The 23,034-nt window shown below is 41.6% G+C and overlaps 1 protein-coding gene across 1 annotated transcript; it reads left to right on the forward strand.

Annotated features, from left to right (window-relative positions):
- The first annotated feature begins 48 nt into the window (after positions 1 to 48).
- PODN (podocan) lies at positions 49 to 22,415 on the forward strand. Its single transcript, XM_062497507.1, has 11 exons — positions 49 to 133; positions 2,458 to 2,702; positions 4,234 to 4,327; positions 5,920 to 5,984; positions 10,070 to 10,179; positions 12,391 to 12,547; positions 13,963 to 14,078; positions 15,912 to 16,569; positions 18,827 to 18,975; positions 20,575 to 20,775; positions 21,838 to 22,415. The coding sequence occupies exons 1-10, from the start codon at positions 49 to 51 to the stop codon at positions 20,741 to 20,743; spliced, it is 1,848 nt and encodes a 615-aa protein (XP_062353491.1). The 3' UTR covers positions 20,744 to 20,775; positions 21,838 to 22,415.
- The last annotated feature ends 619 nt before the right edge of the window (positions 22,416 to 23,034 follow it).

Genomic DNA, 23,034 nt, shown 5'->3' on the forward strand with positions numbered 1-23,034 from the left:
CTGGAAAGGATCTGGCTTGGAAAGGGGAACTCGCTCTGAGCTCAGTGCATGTTACTGACATGGCATGAGCTGAGAGAGCCTGTGGGGGCAAGAGAAATGTTCTTCTCCATTCATCTGATTTCTGACAGCAAAGGTGAGTTTTTCAATTTTTTTTAAAGCTGGCTTATCAGACAACCTGCAGCAGCAGCCTGCCTTTCAGCTGCAGCTTTTAGCAAGGATATTCAGAGTAACAAATTCAGTTAACCTGCTGATTTTGAAAGAGAATACTCTCTTTCAGTGGATGTTTTTCCATCTGTGTTTGTGTGTCCTGTGAGAATGTGTGTGGGGAATAATAGGTAACGGAGCTATTTTGAAAGTGATTATGTTGTTTACTGGAGGGCACTGTAATCACTGAGAAGCATTCAGTAACTTCTGAAACTTCAGTTTACCTCTTAAGACTGTGCCTTTTGTAGCACTCTTGTGCTGTGAGGCACCAAAGTGCAGGTATCATTTGTGTCTGGACTCAGAAAGATGCATCCACAGAAACCCCTGAGTTGGTTTCAGTGTCACTTCAGTCTTTGGGTGGCAGGACCTGCTCCAAAGCCCACCTGCAGCAAGAGAGGAGGACTGACTCTTCCTGGTGGGTTTTGACCTACTCTTTTAGAGGCTTTCTTAACGAGGCTTTGAACTTTGAGATAGTTCAGCCTTTATCTGAAGTAAAAGCAAATCACCATCATGCCTGGTTTTACTGCCTGCACTCCAGATGTACACAGATGTTCCTCTATCCAAAGTGTCTCACTGTGCTAGAGCAGCATTCCCTCCAGAGGCATTGTAGCAGATACTTGCATATCGATGAGGGGGAGATTACCTCAAAATCTTAGTGTGCAATGGATAGAATATTTCATGTTTATTTTCTAACATCTTTTCAGCAGCAGATGTGGAAAAGCCAGCATGTTGCAAATCTAGAGACCCCAAGACCAACCACGATGTAACTGTGCTATGGGAACAGTGTTGATACTGTTACAGCAAGCTGATTGAAACCTGTATATGCAAGGTTTTTCTGTCTTAAGTATCTGTAAGGGCTGAGCAGTTATATAAGAAAAATACTTCCTTAGAGATCTGAAATATTTTCTGAGATGATTTTCTCTAAATTTTCTGAAATATTTTCTGAGATTAGGTCACCAAATACTAAGGATTTTACTAATCCACTGTTGGCATACTCATATGGCAATTTTTGGTCTGAGTGTTAATATCTGCCAAAAAGGAAAGTTCTATAAAAGAGAATAATTTAATTATATTCAACTATTACAGATATGCAATCTGTAGAATAGTGGAAGAGGAGAAAGAGGGATCAAACACACAACCATAAATGCTTAAAATAATCCTCCCAGCATGTTTGTGGCAAAGACAGGACTAAAGCAAAAACAGCATCCATGTTTTGGGATGCTCTGCCCTGTAGTCCCACTTGGTCCCATTTCTTCAAGTACAAGTCAGTGTTAAAAAAATTACTTAAGACTTTGATGGCTGTGACTGAGAGCCGGGTGTCTCCAATGCTTCCCGAGCACCCAAGTTCTCTGTGAGAGCTCCTGGTGCAAAGCTGCAGACTTGTGAATGGATGTAAATGGAGGCACACAGTTCTGACAGCTGCCAGTCTGGTTCTGAGGGGCTCTTTTTTTTTATGTGAAGAAGGAATCTGGGCTAGCAGAGTTAAAGAGAGTATTTGCTTCATAAGGTGATGAATCCATTGTGCTTTTTCGCCTTAAAAGATCAGCCTTTCTCATCACTGTTAAATCCTTCTGTGAAGAATAGCTGAGAGGATAAATGGCAAGCCATAACCAGCCCTGACTGCAAACCTTTATGTATGAAATCTGAGAAGGGCAGCAAGTGGGACCGAGGGGCCTGGGTTAGGGCCAGCTGGCTGCTCCAGTATATACTCAACTTCTGTGTGGATTATTTTAACCTGCTGCCAGAAAGATAAAAGTTGAACTTTAGCCAAGTGTCTTAGGTTGAGATCAGCACTGCCCAAAATCCATAAGAAGCCAGTTCTGTTTTCAGTAGCCGTAAGGTTTTGTTATTGTTCGATGCACGCGTAGCAGCCCCTCCGAGAGTCACTCTTGACCAGCCTCTGTGTTTAAATAACGAGAAGAGTTTCGTCCTATGCAAAACTGTGAGGAACGGTACGACAGACAACCACATTGAACTAACATTGCATAACCTCTTCCCTACATCTGCGGGATCATCTGGCGTTTCTCAATGTGGGGAAAAAAAAAAGGCAATAAATAACTTGGGGAGTCGGGGCCGGGGCGGGGGATGCTGCCGGGCCGCCGGCTGTACCCGGGACCCACCGGTTGGGCAGCGCAATCCCCGAAGGGGCTCGAGGGGCCGGGAAAGCGCCCCGGGAGAGCGGGAAGGCGGCGGCGGGGCTGGCCGGGCCGGGCGGGGCTGCCCCGCGGCGCTGACCCGCTGTCCGGCCCGCAGGGGCGATGCCCGCCGGCGGCCGGGCGCTGCTGGCGCTGCTGGGGCTCCCGGCGCTGCTGGCCCTGGGCTGCGCCGCCGACGGCGACTTCTCCGAGGGCGGCCCGGAGCGGCGGCGACCCGGGGCCGGCCCCGCCTGCCCCCGCGACTGCGGCTGCACCCAGGAGGGCGTCGTGGACTGCGGCGGCATCGACCTCAAGGAGTTCCCGCTGCTGCTGCCCGAGCTGACCAACCACCTCTCCCTGCAGGTAAGGGCGCGATCCATCGTTCTCCCCGTGCCCTCATGCCGGCCCTGAACCCCGGCGCCTTTCCTCGGCTCCCGGCGGGAGCAGCAGGTGCAGCAGGCCCGGCTCCTGGGCTCGACGAATGCCCCTGGTTATCGGCATCCTCTTCCTTCGCGTCCGGCGAGGGGGAAAAGAGCTCCACATTATCTCACGGATCCGTGAGGAGAATTTTTGTCCAAACCGATAATTTCTTGTTTCTCCTTTGGCCAACCCAAATTTCTGGTGGAGCCCTTCTACTTTGAGGCGTCTTTGAAGAAAATGGGCTAAATGACAGGGAATTCTTTGGGCAGCACGGTGTGTTAGTTCAGACACAGTGAGCCAGTCCAGAGACGGGGCCAGCCCGTGTCCCCCCCGTCACACCTCTCCCTGCAGCACACGGACTCAGCAAGCAGCACGTGTGACATGCCACTGCCACCTTTCACCCAGGGTGGCGCTGCCTGCTGCTTGGCTGCCTGTGGCCAGGACACCGGTGTCATGCCTACAGCAAATGCTCCTGCTCCAAACACCTCATGTCTTATCATGAGAAGGACATAAAAATGTGAGATTCCAGCCTCAGGAAGAAGAATCAGGATGTCCTAGACTGTGAGCAGGTTTCTGTGCTCTGCTCTATGTTAATTGATCCCTGTGACCAGCATTTGGGTAGGTGTCCTTTCCCTGCCAGCGCTCTGACACCTGAAGGACCACAGCATGGCAGCTTTATGGCCGTGCCTTCTTGGAGCAATGGCAGTGGTTCAGGTTTTCAGTGCTTGGCCCTTCATCAATTGCTTTTGGTTTATTGCTCCTATCTGTCAATCCTGTATAATAGATGAAATGCAGATTTTGTTTAGAACTTTCCAGTTAGAAAAACTGTAATGTAAGCTGTCACTTTCCTCAGCAGATCTGTCCTAAGCATGTACTAGCTATGGCTCCTGCCTCTGCTGCCAAAAGAAAAGAAGCTTTTTTGGACTGCAGCTGTCACTTTCTGAGCACTGACCTGGCTTCCAGCACAGTGGGTCCTTGACTGGTCCCCTGATGCTCAAACTAGTACTCTCATTAATGGTCAGAATGTTAGTCAGCATGTTAATGAAAATCTGATGGTAGTCACCCCCAACAGCACAACCAGTGCAAGTGAGCCTGGTTTGACACTCCCTGCCTGTGAACAGTGGCTTTTAAAACAACCCATAAATAACAGAAGCCATAAGCTTGGAAATCCACCATGTCAACCTTGTAGCAAATGCTTTGGACTGTGGGCCTTGTGAGGCATAATCACACACTTTGTATGCTACTGGTGCATAAGCTGGATATTCCTGGAGATGAGCAGAAGTCAGGCTTTCAAAAGCTCCTGGGTTTGGGTGTTCTGGGTTTGAGGTCTGAATTTGGCTCATTATGAGAGAAGTCTTGACAAGGATTTGACACGGTGGGTTCACGTCCAGGTTCTATTGCACTTCACAGTCTGAGTTTACTGGGATCCTTATTGGATTACTTTGTTGATGATTAATACTCTCCATTTTCTTAGAATAACCAAATAGAAGAAATCTTTCCAGAAGAGCTTGCTCGTCTATATAGACTGGAAACTCTCAATTTGCAAAACAACAGGCTGACTTCAAAAGGTGAGCCACAGGATGGATGGAGCCTGTGCCTCCAGAACACCAGCTTATGCAATGAGGCCAGTGGCAGCTGATAAGGAAAGCCAGGGTGATGGATTGCCTTGGTCGGAGTGGTTTGCTGTGAGCCTCACTGCTCTGGCCATCACCCAGAGCATAGAGACATTTTATCATCTGAAACACAATACTCAGTGTGGAAGAATGCAGCCCTGCTGAACCAGTGGAGGAGACCTGGCAGCAGCTCGTGTACTGTGGCGTGAGATCTCCCCATCCAGGAAACTCCCTCGGGTCCCACAGGCACTTCCATGCAATGCACTTGAGAACCAGGAACGTCCACATGCTGAATGATTTCCTCCTGAGTGACCTTGTTTAGTTCAGTCTAGTCAGTCAGGGCAGTTTGGTCTAATTTTGTCCTTGTCAAATTTGGTATGAATTTATGTACATATTGAAAATAAGGATATTTTTACCCTTCTCAAACCATTTTGATTTTTGTAGGCAGGTTTTGCTTGCTCGGTCTTATGCTTATTAGAGAAACTTAATAAGGGGTTAGGGAGGAAGGCAAAAGAAACAGAGGACTTGGGGTAAACAGTAAGAGAGGAGGATAAGGGATACAGAAGATGAAATTATTACTAATTTGCGTCAGCCAGTTGATCTGAATGCTCCTTTTGTCTTTATTGCAATGACAGAGAACAAAATTTTTTGAGAATGTGGACATATTATAGATGGGCCCTAAGGCACAGCAATCTTACATAGCACAGGCAAAGCTGTGCTTAATATATCCAGCCTTTGACATATCCTTAACATATCCAACCTCTGGGCCTTTGTGTTTTCTTTCACAAGCTTCAGCACAGCCCTGAATTTCCAATGTGTTTTGACATAGAAAATAGCTTCACCTTTGATGCATGGTTATCTAAGTGCCAGGTGAAAGTGTTACTTGCAGACTTTCCACTGTGACAGCAATTGTGCTTGTGTGATCAGATGGATGTGGAGTGACTCAGCTGAAAATTAATAATTACTGTGAGAGGATAAGTCCTGAGTTGGATCAGCTCTCAGATCTGGTTACTGTTTGGGTATCTGTATTGTGGAGAAGCAAAGCAAGATAAGGGTTGTGACATGCAGGTACCAGGTTATTTTGGCAATATTGTCATACATCAGATTGATCTGATCATTAAGCAACCTCAGATTATATCATTGCAAGAAAAAAAGGCTTGCAGAGTCTTATGCAAATTACAGGAGAAGGTTCTCAGATAGTGTGGTTGCTGCAAGCACTGACAATCAGCCATAGAGCAGATCCCCAAAGCTCTGTACCTGACACCTGCCAGTGGGCTTGGCCACAAGCCTTGTTTGATCAAGGTTTTAAATAGTCCTTCATTGCTCTTAATAAGTGTGTACTTTTTGATTTGGTTCATGGGTTTGGGTTTTTTCTCAATTAAAAAAAATAGAGCCATCACTGAGTCTGAATCAGATTGTTCCAATGGCTATAAAAAGTGTTTCAATCTCACATGGAAGATACTGAGAGGGAAAGCTGCCCTCTGGTATTTTCACTCAGAAAGGCAATAAGGTGCTGATGTCACTGATTAGTTATTCATGTTTTTAAGGGTTACCAGAGGAAGCATTTGAGCATCTGGAGAACCTGAATTACCTGTACCTGGCAAACAATAAGGTAAGAAGCTCTGAAGCCTTTCAGAGCTCTTTTCTAATTGGGTTCTGAAAATTAAATTAGCAAGTTGTCAGTTATTTTAAAATGTACATACTACATTAAGTAAAACTGTGCTAAAGTGATATTCCAGTGCAGGTTCATCTAAGGTCAAAACAGTGTGTGAAAAGTTTAGAGGCTACACATGCAGGTGTATTTTGAACAGTTGTTTATTTGTGCACCTGGTGAAAAGTTTCACTTGTGCAGGAAGGTACAGAAATCCCCTGCATGTATAAATTACCACTGTCTTCAGTAGGCTTTGTATCAGCTGCATGCAGATTTGTCTCCTGCCTGTGTGTGGGGTAATTATTTGAAATGCTGCCTTATCAGATGAGGCTGTTTGAAAAGTTTGTGAACAAACACATCCAAGGGCCTGTGTTTGAACCATCAAGATCTGTAAAAATCTATCCAGTTTTCCCTGATTCCCATTCTTATTAGGTTGGATATCCTCATACAGTGAAACTGTGCCAGTCATCAATTTATTCTTTTAGCTGCAGTGGTAGGAGCTGAATTTCTTCTTTTGATGGAGAAGATCCCAGGTGCTTTCCTATTATCACCCAGGTTAGATGCATTTACAGAAGCACATCTTTCCTGCCAAGGCTAGGAAATGAAATAGCTTCTCATACACCCTTGCATCGGGGTGGTTCCTTTTTGGCTTCCTTTACCCCAGTGATTGTCCACAAATATTTGCTATAGAACAAGTTGGGATCCACAAAAAAATATAAGTTAAAACATAAGCAGAGCTTCTTTGTCTACAAAAATCCTGCCCTTCCATCCCACCCTCTGTCTCTCTCTGTATGTCTGTATATATATTTTATGATCCTCTTAAAATCTGGGATCATTTGATGTTTTGATTAAATACATGTGGCCACATTCAGGTTTCAGTCAGGCCAAGACAAATCCAGAATCACTCCATACATTTCTGTATGGAGGGATTGAGAATAGAACCCATTCCTTAGTACAGTAACATTGTGTTCTTTTCTCTCTTTCAAGCACCATTTCCATGTAACAATCTTGGCAGTTAATAACTCCATAAAAAGGAACAAGCCAGACTGTGACTAATATTCCAGAACCTTGCACTCTGATTTTCCCTGTGTAACAAAACAAAGTGTTTGGTTTTTCTGGCTTTGTTGCAGAGAGAAAAGAATCCCAAAAGAAATTGCAAACATCAGTGAATGTCACAAGCAGTTATAGTGAGAAGTTGTGGACTCACAAAAATAACACATTTATTTATAAATGACAAGCCAGGACAAACCAGATTGGCTTCAAACTGCATCTCCTCTGCAGCAGGAAGCACTGTGGATCAAGTTACTGTGGTGTCTGGAGGAGGGCAGGGATTTGCTGGTAGTTTGCTCCTTGTTTTATGGATTATCTTAATGCTGCTTTATCTTCCATTGTGATCCCATCAGAGGTAGCTAAATCATCTTTCATTAAACTAGCACAGTTGTTCAGAGAAAATAAATGTAAGAGACTAAAAGCTTTCTGTAGCCTGTAACAAGTATTTCAAGTAAAGAGTGGATGCTGTAGTTTCCTTTTTAATTTTTTACCCCACTCTCATGTGTTGTGTATCTCATAAAGAGTGCACAGTAAACCCTGTTTATAAGAGAAATTGTTCCACCAAACAATAGACCAGATCCTGAGCTGCTATTATTGACTATAAGCACATAATTTTGGTGACAGAAGATTCACATTTCCCCATATCCTCAAAGTGATATAGAATTCACCCCAGTCCAGCACTTCTGTTTTTATCAAAGTTTCATCTAACCAAGAAAAATCCAAGCAATTCAAAACTGGTGGTGACGTTCGTATTTGCCTTCTGAATTCATTAGTTAACAGTGGAGAAAGGCTTTGCCGTATGGAAAGGAAGGTGCAGCAGGAAAGTTGAAAGAAAATTGCAGCAGGAGAAATGGCAGATTGATTCTTGTTAGGCAGCAAATTAGACAAAGCTATTCAAGTCAACTTCATTTTTGCTAACACTTAAAACAATCCAGCATGAATCCTTCAAGCAGGTAATCAGTGAAAGTCAGTCTCATGACCAAGTGTTGAAATGCCAAAGCAAAGTCCTGAGCAAGTGAAAACTCTTTTTGGATTAAACTTCTCTTTCCTCTTGTGGTTCTGATGTCTCATTTCACATGTCTGAGCTATGCCCTTTGCTTTGTACAAAAGTTATGACCTAATTGACTGGAGAAAAGCTTTAATGTACCACTGTGTATGAAAATGATTAAGTCTTGTTTCCTGTGTCTGAATTGTCACTATTACATCATGGCAGAGACTTCTTTCTGTCTGAGACACTGTCAGACTTTCTTACTCAGAGATGAGTGCTTTCATCCAGCTCCCTGAAATTGTATCAGATCAGGAGGTGAGAGATTACCACCAAAACCAAGAGCAATTGCAGGAATATGCAGAATGGCATATTCCAGTGCTCACAAACCATCTGGAAATGCTGATAAGAGTGTGATTTGTGAAAAGATCTTCCTTGTGTTTGGGACCATTTAATGTTTAAGACAGGCTAAGGATGGAGGTTTGGGGACAGCTGAAAATGAAAAACAGTAAATAATTTGTTCAATTTTTTTAAAAAAGACTGTTTTATGAGTCCAGAAAATTGAAAGTTCATGGATGGAGCTCATCAATGCACTCTTGACATACCAGTAGAGAGGGGTGTAGGCACTCTTTAGATAAATACATAGTTTAAGGCTTGGGTTAGGCAGTTCTCCAATAAAGTGTCTCTTCTTTCACAGAGTGTTCATATTTTAAATATTTTTGGGTTTACACTATTATTCATAACCCACTGCAGTTTTATGGTAATAAAAGTTTGAAAAATATGATTTCTCATTATGTGAGCCTTGCTATACTTTGTAGGCTGAAAGGACCAGGTTCTTTTTCACACAACAGAGCTATGAGGAAGATTACAGATTCCATGAACTTCAGGCTAGAAGGCAGATCTCTTCCATTGCCCCAGTTTCCCATCCTGATCCCAAAGTCAGTATCTCCCTAGGAAAGAGCCCTTTGGAGTGCACATAAACCCCTGAGTGTTCTCACTAGAACTGCAGTGAACACCTGTAGCCAGGGTGGCTGTACCTGCTGACTGCAATTCAGTGTCTTCTCTACTCAAGGATCATCTTTTACAGCACTGTGGTAAAAATTTGTTTCCCAAGGGCTTTATCTTGATGCATAAAGCTTTTGGGTTTATGCTTTCCAGAAAAAGTGTCCTCCATCCAGCCTGGATTGTAACCTGTATTCTTGGTTTGCAGGTGAATGACTTTGTTATTACAGCCACTCAGTGAACCTGGCTATTGTATTGCCTGAATGCTCTCTGAAATTGAGATTTTTTTTGATGATTGCTTTTCACTCCGCCAATTTGTTCAGATGCAGGCGTTTCTAGGGTCAGCATTTAAAATCACTGATAAAAATAGCAACAAGAGCAACACATTCAATCCTATACCTGTTGTCAGCTACGTAGTTTTGAGGACAGGGCCTTTCTGTGCTTCCTGATGCATCACAAAATGCATGAACAAAATATCACAGTACACTTTGCTTAGAAGTGCCATTCCATATTCCATAATTTGGCTCAGAAGTATCCTTGTTCTTTGGGGGCCTGAATGCCCCTTGCAGAGATCATCGTGAATGGATGCAGTGGAGCAGACGTGTGAAGTGACACCTCCCCTCCACAAAACACTTTCATAAGAGAATAAGCAGCAGGTTACTGTGAGGGGGGTTGGAGTTTTTTTGGCACAGCAGACTGAGGAATTAGGAACAATAATAAGCAAAGTGTTTGCTCTCTGAATAACAATTTCTTGATTTCTTCCACCAAAAAGAAACAGTACCCTTCCAACCAAAACAAACATTTTCATATCTTAGAGCAAAAGTCTGTCTCCTTCCTGGAGAGATTAGAGTGAGGACAATTTGTTTTTGTTCATGCAATCTACATTCAGTTTAATTTATCTTTGCCTGTTTAGGGAAGATAAATTTGTAAGTGTTTTGCTGCTGCTCTAATCCTTGGTTAAAACATTTACTCCATTTCACTGGAACTCCCCTGTATATTTCTTTTACAGCTAACAGTGGCTCCAAAATTCCTACCAAATACCTTGATCAGTGCAGATTTTGCAGCCAATTATCTCACTAAGATATATGGGCTGACATTTGGACAGAAACCAAACTTGAGGTAAGAAGGGACTGGGAAATAAAACAATACTGGTGTTCTGCCACTGCTTGGATGCAGTTGGTAGGTGATAAGAAACTATCTGGTTAAACTATATTATTGCCTACTTGTGTTTTTGGAAAGAAGCTGTTTGTTATTCTCAGCATGAAAAATCAAACAAACACATTCCAAGGACTTTTCCTAGCTGCCAGACACTTCTGCAAATATAAAATGAAGTTGTCCCCATTTTATTTATGTATTTGAGTTGAAAATAACTATTTAGTTTCTCAAAATGGAGATTAGCTGTTTAGAAATCTCTAGTTTTTTTATAGTCTGTTCATTTTTAGAGGTAAAATCAGGTGGACAGTACAGTACTCAGGGAAGTTAACTCAGTTCTTTCAAGGTAAGCACTTCAGCACCTTCAGAAGGGGTTCATGCTCCAGATCTGCTGCCAAAGGTCTCTGCCAGGTTCAGGCTGTGATTTGCTCATCTGGATTGACAGCAGCACATCCATATCAAACTCAGAGGCACACAGACCACCTCGTGTGAGGTGTGGGCTTTTCTAAAAGGGTTTTGAGTAATCTGCAGCATCTGCACACTGCACCATCCAGATCCTGCAGAGACATCCCAAACTATTGTGAGCAATTTATGCAGCCAGGTTTGGAAACAGTTAATTATAGCTCACCCAGCTGAACCTCTTACAGCCCAGTCTTGTGATGGACTGAAAAACTCTCCATTCCCATTGAATTCACTGAGAGCTGGAGCTGCTCTGCACTTCCTGGGCCTTTAGTCTCTTAGGCTCTTGGAAGCTGAAAGGGCTGAGTCACTCAGAATTCTGGCAGTATGTCCTGATGAAAGAAGCTAGATTTATACATGTTTTCTTCTTTGATCTGAGATGGAGATGCTGCTGTGGTTTGATTCCATATTAAAATTATTGACTCCTCTGAAGTGATTTTCACACTCTTCTATACCAACATGAATTTTAATCAGAATTAAGACTAATTGATTTCCAAGGTTACTCATATAAAATCCCAACACAGTTGTTTCAGTTTGTTGGTTTTTTTTTTTTTGCCCCCAGCAGAGTTCACAATCTCAGACTGATCATTTGGAGAATAAGTTTTTCAGAAAGGCAAATATTTGTGAGTTAAAAGTACAGCTGACCATGCAGGGTCAACAATACTTCCAGTGTAGCTCTGAACTCCCTGGAGAGTGTGATCACACAATTGTATTTCCATACTAAGCCTTTCCTTCCTTCCAGAAGGATGTTGCCAAGTTTTCTGCAACTGGTAGAGAATCCAAGAACAAGTTTAAAAAGCTCACTTTGACACTTTTGCAGTTTTAACCCCTCTCTACAAATTTAGCTGCCTGCTGCATCTGGGGGTGAACACAGGAAAGAGTGAGGTAACCAAAGTCACTAAAAGCCTGTAATTTCTTTTGTTAAAAATAAGTAAAATGAATTAATTTAGCAGTTAATCCAGTGAAAAGGAGGAATAACTTCATAGACATACATTGCTTTGTACAGAATTGAAACCTGTATAAGGATGAATCAGTTCTTGAAAATCTGTTTGGAGAAACAGATTTTGTGAGTATTAAAGGTTGAAAGTAAGAAACTCTGTCTCTCGATCCCAATGGCTCATTAAAAACCAAAGCATAGGAAAGTCTGCCAGACTGAGTAAATCTGTTGTCTTTCTGTCAGTACCCTATTCTGAGTTCTAGGAGTAGGAAAGAAACTGTTTCCTGGGGTATTTCCAGCCTTCATGGGAGCAAAAAGAATGGAGGATTTAGAGATAAACCTTTCTTATGAGACCCCAGGCTGATGTAAGCCCAAGCAGCCCAGACTCAATTCCAAATAGAAGTTAAAATTGGGGTCATACCTATTAAGTAGAGATGAATTCTAACCCTCTGAGTGAGGCCCCCACACTGACATTCTATGTTTCTAAGTACTGCACCGTCCCAGGCCTTGCCCTCAGTTTCTTGTAAAGAAGTTCAGGCCACTTGTGAAATTTATATTCATGTGCAGGTTTGGATTTTGAGTAAACCTAACTTTCAGAGAGTATTGGGGCTGACCATTTGGTTTTGCATCTGTATCTCTTGTTAAATTAGTGGGCACATTTTAAAAACAAATCTAATTATCTTAAGGAAAGAAGAAAAGATTGAAATTAATCTTTCTCTCAGTAAACAAAAACTCCTTATCTCTCTATCTGTTGAACTTCATCTTTTACTTCCTTCCAACAGATCTGTGTATCTTCATAACAACAAACTTTCAGATGCTGGGTTACCTGATAATATGTTCAACGGCTCTAATAATGTGGAGATACTCATCATGTCCAGCAATTTCTTGAAGTATGTTCCAAAGAACCTCCCTCCAGCACTATATAAATTACACTTGCAGGTAATGACAACAAAATTTTGTAATCTGTGTTTGTGTGGGTTTCACACCACACAGCCAAGACATCCCAATGCACCTGGAAACATCCCCAGGCCCACTTTAGGCCTTGCCTGCTGTATTCTCAACAGTAGCTGTCCCCATCTCCTTCCTTTTTTGTCCATAAGCAATGGTGTGTTTTTGCAAATCACCAGAATGCTCACAGGGGGCAGAAATACCTTTCTGTGTTTGCAGGGGGATGTGTTGCAAATCCCTCTGTGTGGTTGCATTATTAGTCTCCTTGCATAAAATGATATTAATACATATTAGAACAGGGATTGCATCATTCCATGGCCACGTCTCCATGACCTCCCAGTTAACTTTGCCTCTGATGCCACTTGTCCTGACAGCTGCTTACCCACTCTGTACTGGCTTTGCTCACTGACTCATTTCACACAGACCACTGCTTCCCAGCATCAGTGGCTGCTGCTTGCTACTGAAGTGGCAATTCAGTTTGGATCAGGCATTCTGTACTGCTTCAACTCCTCCAGCAATAGTGCAATAGCAGAGTTGTGCTGTTAACTACTCTCCAGTATTTTTAATTCCATGTCATCTGATTCTGATAAAAGTGCTTCATCATGTCTGAGCTGGAGATCTGAGCCTTAGCAATGGGAGAGCCACAGCAGTGGAGAGTCCTGGGTCCACTTGCTCTGAGTGTTGACAGCTCCTTGGACATGCAGAGACTGGAGTCTGTTATCAGCCCTGGGCTGAGGCAGCTCTGTGCTGCCTCCCAGCTCTCTTTTCCCTTGAAGGTTTCACCAGAATTCCTGTTAAAGTCTTCTAGAGAACAGGCTTCTCCAGCTTGAAGAAAAGTAAATACAACCAGTCCAGTCCTTTATATTGCTGGAATTTCTCTCCAAAGGATGAACTTACTTGTCATCTGTATTTTTTCGACACTTACAGATAATTATTGTCTCCCAGAGGGGTCTCACACTTTGAGGATTACACTTTGAACTTGTTTCCTTCCCTGCTGTCTCCAGCTGTGTTAAGGACAGAGGAGATGAGTAGAGAAATGAGTGTTTTATTTGCAAGTGCACCATGTGTCAGTAGTAACATTTACCTTGATATTTTGACTGGGAAAAGCCAGAACAATGAGAAAAGAGAGGCAGCCAAAAGTGGATTAAAAAATCTGACAGGTACTTTAGATGTTTCTTTTTCTTTTGCTATTAATTGAGACAGCCAAATTTGTCTGTTCTGGTTTTTACTTTGTATTAGTTGACAAATGAATCTGGTCCAGTCTGTCCATCACATTATATATAATACCCCCTAAATATTTTATGTCTAGCCCTTCTGAAGTTTAATTGCCCGTGTTAGTTGAACAGAACCCAAATGTTGTGTTGATTCATGCCAAATACTGTGCTTTGTGCTTCTGGTGACTGTAGAGCAACAAGCTGGAGAAGATTCCCAAAGGAGCTTTCAGCGAACTTTCCGGTCTGCGGGAGCTGTATTTGCAGAATAACTACTTGTCTAATGAGGGAATGGACAATGAAACTTTCTGGTGAGACTGAGATGTGCACTTTGTACCTCTGTGTCTGTCTGCCCCCTCTGGGACAGTTGTGTATCTCCTGAACAAAGGACACAGTAAAAAGTCAAGTTATTAAAAGCTGGATGACGTTATGCATTTCACTGCTAATTCTGAGATGCAGATGCTGCCATTCAAGAGCAAAAGGTCTGGGGGAGTGGTTGCAGAATAGTTTAATACAAAAGACAGAACACTGAACATCAGACTGCACCACTCCCTGCCTGCCACAGACCCAGGTGCTAAGTCCCTTCTGGGAAAAGCCACCTAAAACTGAAAGCTACTCTGTTCTTCCACAACAGTCAGAAGTGAGGTTACCTGGGACTTTCCAGTTTCTAGGGCACTTCACTGGATGTTAAAGCCAGACCTTCATCTTCACTGGAACCACTTGTATGTTTCTGTGAAGGTGACTTGAAGAATCCACAGGCACAGAGCTGTGAATTCCCCTGGCCCAGATGTACCCCAGTGCAGGTGGTTGCTGGAGCAGGCAGGGATGCAGTGGTGCTGCTCAAGAGCCAGATGGCTGCAAAAGCTTTCCTACCAACTGGTGCAACAGAAATAGCCTTTGGCTGTCCTAGATTTAGCCTGGGACTTAGCACTTCAAAAATTTAACATTTTTTTTCTCTGCTTGCACTGAATGCTGCCCTTGTTCTACCTGAAAATATACACCACACAATCAGTCCTGCCCATAACTTAGTTCTGTAAACCCTCCTGATCTCCAGACACAAAAATGTACCTAACTGTGCTTTCCTTTTCCATTTCCTATTCCTGGAAACCTCCCACAGTAGTTTACTACACCTGTGTTGAATCCTTCTTCAGGTCATGTTGTACATGTAATTTCTGTCAATATATTCACATCCTGGGGAAACCTTGCAAATGGCAGCAGTGAAGTGTTTTACCTAAAGATTTTATTTGTTCATTCAGGGCATGCTTGGATAGCTGGAACAGCAGTGTAGTAACTAGTAAGTAATGTCTGTAACACATTAGTTCTCATATTTTCTGAAAACTCTCTAGTCATCTGCAACGGGTTATGTGGTGTCAAGTAGATTGAAACTCTAATTTGAACTGAGAGACTGACTTGAAATACAAGGGAATACAGGGTTCCTCAGTCCTGGCACATAATACCATTGATCCACATCCAGTTGGTATAAGTGGCTGGTCTGAGGATTTAATTTAGCTTCAACTGAGACTGTGGAATCCAGATTCAGTAGCTTACACAAAGCAGCTCTAGCCCTGACTCACTTCCATAATACTGAGGGTCAGGAGAAGTTCACTACCTTAGCCTAGGACACTAAGTTATCGTTTCTGCTTTGCATAAAAGTAACATTTTATCATCTACAAAGCAGACCTGCCTGTCACTTTCAGCAACTGCTTTCAGAGAGCAGAAATTACTCATGCTTAGGCTTTGTTTCTGTGAAACTGAGAGCTAAACTCTGTGTTCTGGTAGTGCTCCCATGGCATCTTCCTTGTGGTATTTGTTCACTGAAATTGCTCATATGTTGCTATCTGGGACTGCAAAACTTATCTCAGGCCTCAGCTCAGTGGCAGTTTGGGTGTCTGTGGACTCTGGCATGTTCTCTTGCTGGTGTGGCTGGGGAGCAGTGGCAGTGCCAGGTCCTAATCCCTAATGGCAAAATGGGAGCTCCCTGCTTTGGTGTCCACATCACTCATATCATGAGTCAGAAAAGGGCAGTCAGTAGTGGGAATTGTATGGGTGAAAAGACTCTAAATCAAAGACAGTAAAATCTTTGATGATGTTGGTTATTGTTTCATCTTGGAGAATCAAAATGTTTTCTTTACTGCTTCCCCAAGGAAATTGTCTAGTCTTGAATACCTGGATTTGTCCAGCAATAACCTCTCACAAATCCCAAATGGTTTGCCTCGAAACATCGTCCTCCTTCACCTGGAGAAGAATGCAATTAAGGTGATTGACAGAGATGTCTTGACCCAAATTAAGAACCTGGAGTATCTTCTGCTCCACAATAACAAATTAAAAGCCCGAGGCATTCACCCCTTAGCCTTCCAGGGGTTAAAGAAGCTGCACACTGTCCACCTGTACAACAACATGCTGGAAAGGATCCCCAGCGGGCTGCCCCGGAGAGTGAAGACACTTATGATCCTTCATAACCAGATCTCAGAGATTAACAGGAATGACTTTGCTACCACTTACTTCCTTGAAGAGCTGAACCTGAGCTACAACAAGCTCACAAGTGCCCAGATCCATCGGGAGGCCTTTCGTAAACTCCGGCAACTAAAGTCCCTGGATCTTTCTGGAAACAATCTCCACATGGTGCCTTTTGGCTTTCCAAAGAACTTGCAGGTCCTGAAGCTGAAGGAGAATGAGATAAGCATAATCCCAAAAGGGACTTTGTCTGGGATGACAAAGCTGAGGGAACTGTATTTGAGCAACAATAAACTAAAAGTAAATTCAATTTATTCAAGAGCTTGGAGAGAACTCAGCAGTCTTCAGGTAGGACCATCACCTTCTCTAATTGTTTTAGTGCTGCTGATGTCCTCATTTGTCTGCCTAAATCAAATTATGTAGCACCAATACTAAATGTGTTCAGTCCTCGTGTGTCTTGGAGTTGCACTGTAAGTGTTGCACACTCTGTTTCTAGAGTAGAAATGATGTGCTGTTGTGCCAGATGTAGGTACCTTCCACTGCTGACCAATGCAGCTTTGCTTCTGAATCCTGACAGTGTCCTATATTTTCAGAAAAACATCAGTGAATCTTGTCATTAAAACTGAAATTAGGCCTTTCAAATAACTCGTCTCCCAAAAGACTTAAAATCAGCTCTGAATAGAGACAGCAGGAGGAAGGAATGCATAAACAAAAACACTCTTAATTCTCAAAGCTTCCACATCAGCTTATAGTCAGACAAGCCAAGCTGTAGGATTTAGCAGCTCAGCTGGCTAAGGCACCTGGGGAGCAGCTCGAGGTCTGGATTCAATCAGCGGTCTTCTCATTTGCTTAATTGTTGGAGAAAGTTAAACACAAACCATAAGGCAGGCAGAAACAATCACATTGTGCTGAGCAAAATGACCTTTGAGAATTGTTACGCTGGCCGAAGGATTTGTCTGCATTTCCTTTTAGGCAGCAGCCCCTTTCCTGCAGTGAAATGTGTTGCCTGTGCTATATGGCAGCCATGGAGGGTCAGGTCACTGCACAGGCAGTGTGCACATCTCAGAGCAGATCAGGGATAAGGACATGGAGTATATGTCACCCTGGCCCCCACTGTGTTTTCAGACAATCCTGATGTTAGTTTATACCAATGTTTCCCTTTCTGTTGTGTCTGGAAATAACCAATAGCTTGTTTCTCAGTTAATGTCAATCAGCAATGCAGCAGCAGTGTCTGCAGAGCTGTTTGCATCAGCTGCAGATTTGGTCCCTGGCTTTAATAGTAACTTTTGCATTTGTTTGGTGCCTCACTGGTACATGTGTGAGTGTAAGTGTGTGTGCAAATACATTTAACATGCAAAGCAATCTGGAAGGAAGATGCTGTTGAAAATTACAGAGTGCTGGCATTTTTTTTCTGCAGTACTTTAATAAAATGTAGGTTGTTTTATTTTCAACCAAAAATGGGTCATGAGCCCTGTTGGGCAGCTGGAGTTGCTGGTTGAAATGACAAGCTTTCCTTCTCAAAGGTCCTGATTCACATTATGGGGAACTTTTATTCTACTCCCACTCCCTTGCAGTCAGTGTAAAGCCAGAGGTGTTGCTGACTCAGCTATTGGCCATCCCCACAGCAAACCCCACTCTCATTAAACAGGGTTCAGACAATAGCACAGACTTAAAATTCTGCTGGGCTAATGGGGCATTTATGGCTGTTGCTTTTCTTTGGAACAGTGTTATGTCTTGTTGGTAGTTTCCAGCTGAATCCTTTTTATCATTAAGTGCTTAACTGTGCAGTTGTTTTCTGAGTTGTTGCACTGGAGTGAATTTGGCAAACAACCATCCATAAAGATCCTGATCATGTAGATATTTAGTAAATGCTTCAGTCCACACTGTTTCCATGGAAATCACTGGAGACTCTGCAACTGCAAAGCGAGACATTTACATAATGGACTTGGCAGTACTGGGTTAACAGTTGGAGTCAATGATCTTAAAGCTTTTTTCCAACCTAAACAATTCAATGGTTCCATGATAATTGTTTTCCAGACTGGCATTATGTGAGGAATAAAAACACTGGAATGAGGACAATTGTTTGCAGAAGTATGGCTTTGAGTAGTGGGTAAATAATGAGTGTCAGGTTGGTGCTATGAAAATACTACAGTACAGGATAACAAAACATTTTTATTGATTCATTCTCTTGCATAAAATTAATCTGAGAAATGACCATGACCTTTAGTCCTGCTGTCTTCATACATTCTCCACATTAGAATATTTCCAGATGGTTTTATGTGTAACTGTACCTATCACCATCCTTAGCCAGTGAAGTGTTTGCAGTAGCAGATGCCAAGGAATTCTCCTGCATATCTGAAACCCAGCCTGTTTTAGATTTACTTAAAGCAGACATGGGCTAATGCCTGGGGACAGAGATAAAGAAATGTTGGAACTCTGAAACAAGAGAGTAGAATTGTTTTGGCCACACTTACCTTGATGTAAATTAGAGGTAGATTAAATTAGTTTCTCCTATAATAAATATAACTTCAAGCATAAATATTTTCTGGAGTGTTTCTAATATTTAAATTCAGTTATTTTACCCCTTGCTGTCTCTTCCTTGCAGTCACTAGATATGGCTGGCAACCAACTGACATCCATTCCATTAGGCCTGCCAGAATCTCTGGAGTATCTGTATCTCCAGAACAACAAGATCACAACGGTTTCAGAGAATGCTTTTGAATCCACACCCAAAATAAAGGGGATTTACCTCAGGTAAGGTCAAGTTTCCACTTCAACACAAAAGATTTTTTTCCTTCCTCATTCACTTTATAATTGCTTACTTTTTAAAAGTATTTAAAATCCTTACTTTCTGAACCAGCATCTCTAGTTTATAATAATATGTGACAAAACTGTTCATCTGCTCAGAAAAGACATGGGCACACATAAAAAGCTCCTTTTAGAGAGCTTGTCTTTTCTATGCTTATTAGAATGGATTGGGCATGCCAGTAATTCTGGGCAATTAACATGATGTCACAGTCCAACATTCAGTCCAACATTACAGACCCCTTGTAGAAGTGCAGCTTTGCCTGTCTCTGTTGGCCCTGGATTTTGACAAAATCCCTCCAGTGAGGTGTGTGTGACTAATCTTGGAGCTGTGTGCACTCCCTTGGTAGCTTTGTCAGAAACAAGTGACAAGTTACAACCGTGCCAGTTAAGTAACTCACTTCAGGAGCTTTGCTGGCTTTTCCCCACTCTCAGCTGGATGAGGACTTTGTTTTTATAGATGACAGATACTAACCTTTCTTTACATGTAATGTAAACTCACAGTAACAACTGATTAAAGCAGAGATGTATACCACAAGAAGTGAATCTGTCTCCATAATATATTCAGTATTAATCTGGTAGAATATTATTGAAAACATTAATTAGAACTAATTTATGAATCCCCTACAGAATATTTGATTAAGGTGGTCCAATGGATGTGTTCAAAAAGCCTGGGCTGCACAAGACTAAATATGGTCTTATTTTGTCTATATGCACCTAAACTGCCCCATATTTCTGAACAGTTCTGGAGCATACCTTTATGGATGAATGATTCCATACCAAGCAAATAAAATTACAAAGTCTGGTGTAAATTAGAGCAGTCTGTCTATTCAGCTGCTCACATTTATGAGATTTTAGTGAATGCTTGGATGTGAACCAGAAACCACATACCACATTCTATATTTCTGTATAAAGAAAAAAGGAATTTGCAAAACAGTTTCACTAACATATTCAGAAGACAACTCCACCCAAGCTCAGTCGTATTTTTAATGGGAGGCCATTAATCACTGCAGTGGTGTGAAACAATAATATACATATGGAATATTACACAGAATACATTTTTAAGCATGTTCAAGAATAACACACCAGTGTTACTGTGACAGGTTCTTAAATTGCAGATTAGTTTATTTGTATTCCTGGAAATGCAAACAACAGTTGAAGAATTCTTGCTTTGTGTTTAAAGGGTTACTTTGTTTGGGGTTTTGTAGGTGAAGAATTAAACTGCCAAGGAATTACACGGAATTTTATGAAAAATCACTTATACTTTAAAATGTGGGCTGTGAAGCAGATGCCTGTCCTCTCTGGGAAGGAGAAAGGAGAATAGCAAGAGAAAGAATTTGTGGGGGAGGAATTCCAATGATTTTAGTTCCCCCCCCCCCATCCAGAGGAGTCAGCACTTCTAGAGTGCTGTTGTGAGTCAGTGTAAACTTCGAGTATCTTGGGTCAGTGTAGAGAAGCTGCAGAATGATTTCCTCTTAGTCTCCTCATTTCTGTGTTGTATATAAAAATGGGTTTATTTTAACAGGGGTGCCTTTTTGTTTGTTTAAGGTTTAATAAAATTGCAGTTGGAGCACTGAAAGAAAGTACCTTCCAAAACCTGAAGCACTTACAGGTACTGGATATTGAAGGGAACCTTGAATTCAGCAATAGTTCAAAGAATAAGGATGACTCAGAAGAGGAAATGGAAGATGAGGAAGAGGAAGAAGAACTGAGATAAAATGTGAATTACACCATCCCATCACGTGGGAGGTAACAACTGTAGTTGAGTTAAATCAAGGCCCCAGTTCTCAGACTCTTTTGTAAATAATTCCAATTTAAACACATGATTGAAGCATAACAAGTGAGTGTTTGAACCCTGAACTTAAAAGACTTCCACTTAAAACATGATGGGGAATCACAAATCAAAAAGGGTTGACAATATAATATTTTATAAATGAAATAGTATATATCTGTTTTATCAGAGCTCTTAATGGACTGCTCTTAATGGCTTCTGTTTATAGCCACAGCAGGTCCTTGTTCACTAATTCTGATAACAAAAAATGCAAAAGTATTTCATGATACTTTTAAGCAATTACTTCAAAAGGAAAACAAAGAACAAATTGTGAACCTTGTTGATGCAGAAGGAGTGAGGTGAAAATAGATTAAAAAATCAGACAAATTAAAAGTAAGATTAGACCCATTGGTTTCTGTTAAATGTGTCATTACACTCTGTCTCAAGCAGTATTTAAATCACTGACCACTTGGGAAAACTAATGCTATACTTAGTGTATTTCTTATGGAAAGAATAGCACCTCTACTTGAATCTCTTTGCAACTGCAGAAAAAAAAGATACAGGGACAATATTTGAAGAACATGCATTTTTTTTCATAAGAATGGTGATCTATTTACTGCATCTCTTAAGCATCTTACGTTAAAAGATTATGAGGTCCAGGATTGCTCTTTGCTTCTGGAGATCTAAACTCCTAAGTATGGGGAAAAAAATTAATTTTGTCCCTAATCAATATTTTGTCCCTGAGAATGACACAAGGAACTGCTAGGAATAATGCTAATAAGCCTAAAAGATGATGGGGGTTGAAAAGAGCAGAAGGTACTCGAGAAAGTCAAACATTAGCCCTCCTGGCTGGGCTGTATGAAAACTTTCTTAAGCAAGAAATAATTAATATCTACAGATATAGACTTGGAGTACATTCAAAATCAATGCTTCTCTGGTTTAGTTTTGGGGCATGTGTGACATGTCAACAGGTACTATGTTTGTCTTATTCTGAATTCTGTATTCCATTATGGAACTTATTTTATTTTTCTGTTTTGCAGGAAAACATATGGAAAAATACATATATGTCTATGTGTATATATCTATATAGATATACAGAGAACATTTAGCAAAACGTGCAATGAATTATGCAGAAACTGTCATGGCACTGGGCCAGGCTCATGGAAGACAGTGTGTTTCAGTGCCTTATTCAGGGAGAGACCCTGAATGCCTTTCCAAAGCTTCCAAATCATCTTATACAAGACCCAGGATCATAAGGGATTGCTCTGGAACTCACAAAAGCTGGCTTTTGTTTCTTCTGTTTCTCTTCCCTCACTGTTTCCATCTGTAATAACAATATGGGACTGTTTTGAACGCAGGCCTTCAAATGCCATTTTTGTCACTGCATTTTAAGTGAACCATGTTTATGCCTCTTTTCTTTTTCTCCACCCAAAAGAAGCTGTTGTTGGCTAGGGCAGATGGATATTTACAGTAGTTTCACGTGCAGAGCAGTGAATGAGGCATTTTGGTCATCAAGCAGCAGTAATAATTCTGGATGCAATTATTTCTCTGTTATAACAATGTGTATATTTGGATGAGAAAAACAAAATAAGGCTGGATCCCATAATATTTTATCTCTGCTGCCAAAACCTGCAGTATAATCCTGTTTTAGAAAGGTTTTAAGATAAAACAATTGCTCTTGTGAATATATATATATATAAAAATATATATATAAAATCTGTATGTCTGCCTTCCAGAGCTTTGGTAAAGTTTCTGTCTTGCTGTTGTTTGCCCATGGGGCAGTTGGGTGAATGTCTCCAAAGGTGTGATCAGAGGATGGAGTGACAGGATGAAGTTTAATGTATGTGGTAGAATTTTCCACAGTGCATCTTATTCACACTGAGAGGCAGGAGTGAGACTGATGATGTAGACGAGATTAGTGAGTGTGGGCTGTCTTAGGAGAAAACCATTAAGTGTCAAAAGAAATTAGTTTAATTCAAGTCTGGAGACATGCCTGCTGTGATACTACCTTAAAGCCCTTCCTATTTTATGATGTTGAGTGCTCTTAGCTCCTGCTGGAATCACAGAAAATAAAGAAACCAAGGAAAAGAAGACCTACAGAGGTACAAGTTTCTCAGTTGGTTATAATGTCCTTCATCTGAGACAGCTAATCGGCTTGATGGTCTTTTATTTTGAGCATTTCTGATTGAACACATGTTGTTTTGCATACTGAATTTCAGGACTGACTTGGAAACACA

The sequence above is a fragment of the Cinclus cinclus genome, chromosome 8 (genome assembly GCF_963662255.1).
Source record: "Cinclus cinclus chromosome 8, bCinCin1.1, whole genome shotgun sequence".
Taxonomy (NCBI): Eukaryota; Metazoa; Chordata; class Aves; order Passeriformes; family Cinclidae; genus Cinclus; species Cinclus cinclus.

Coding starts and splice junctions, on each gene's coding strand:
- PODN (XM_062497507.1), top strand. CDS start 49: ATGTTACTGACATGGCATGAGCTGAGAGAGCCTGTGGGGGCAAGAGAA. Junction 134..2,457: donor TCTGATTTCTGACAGCAAAG/GTGAGTTTTTCA, acceptor TCCGGCCCGCAG/GGGCGATGCCCGCCGGCGGC. Junction 5,985..10,069: donor TGTACCTGGCAAACAATAAG/GTAAGAAGCTCT, acceptor TTTCTTTTACAG/CTAACAGTGGCTCCAAAATT.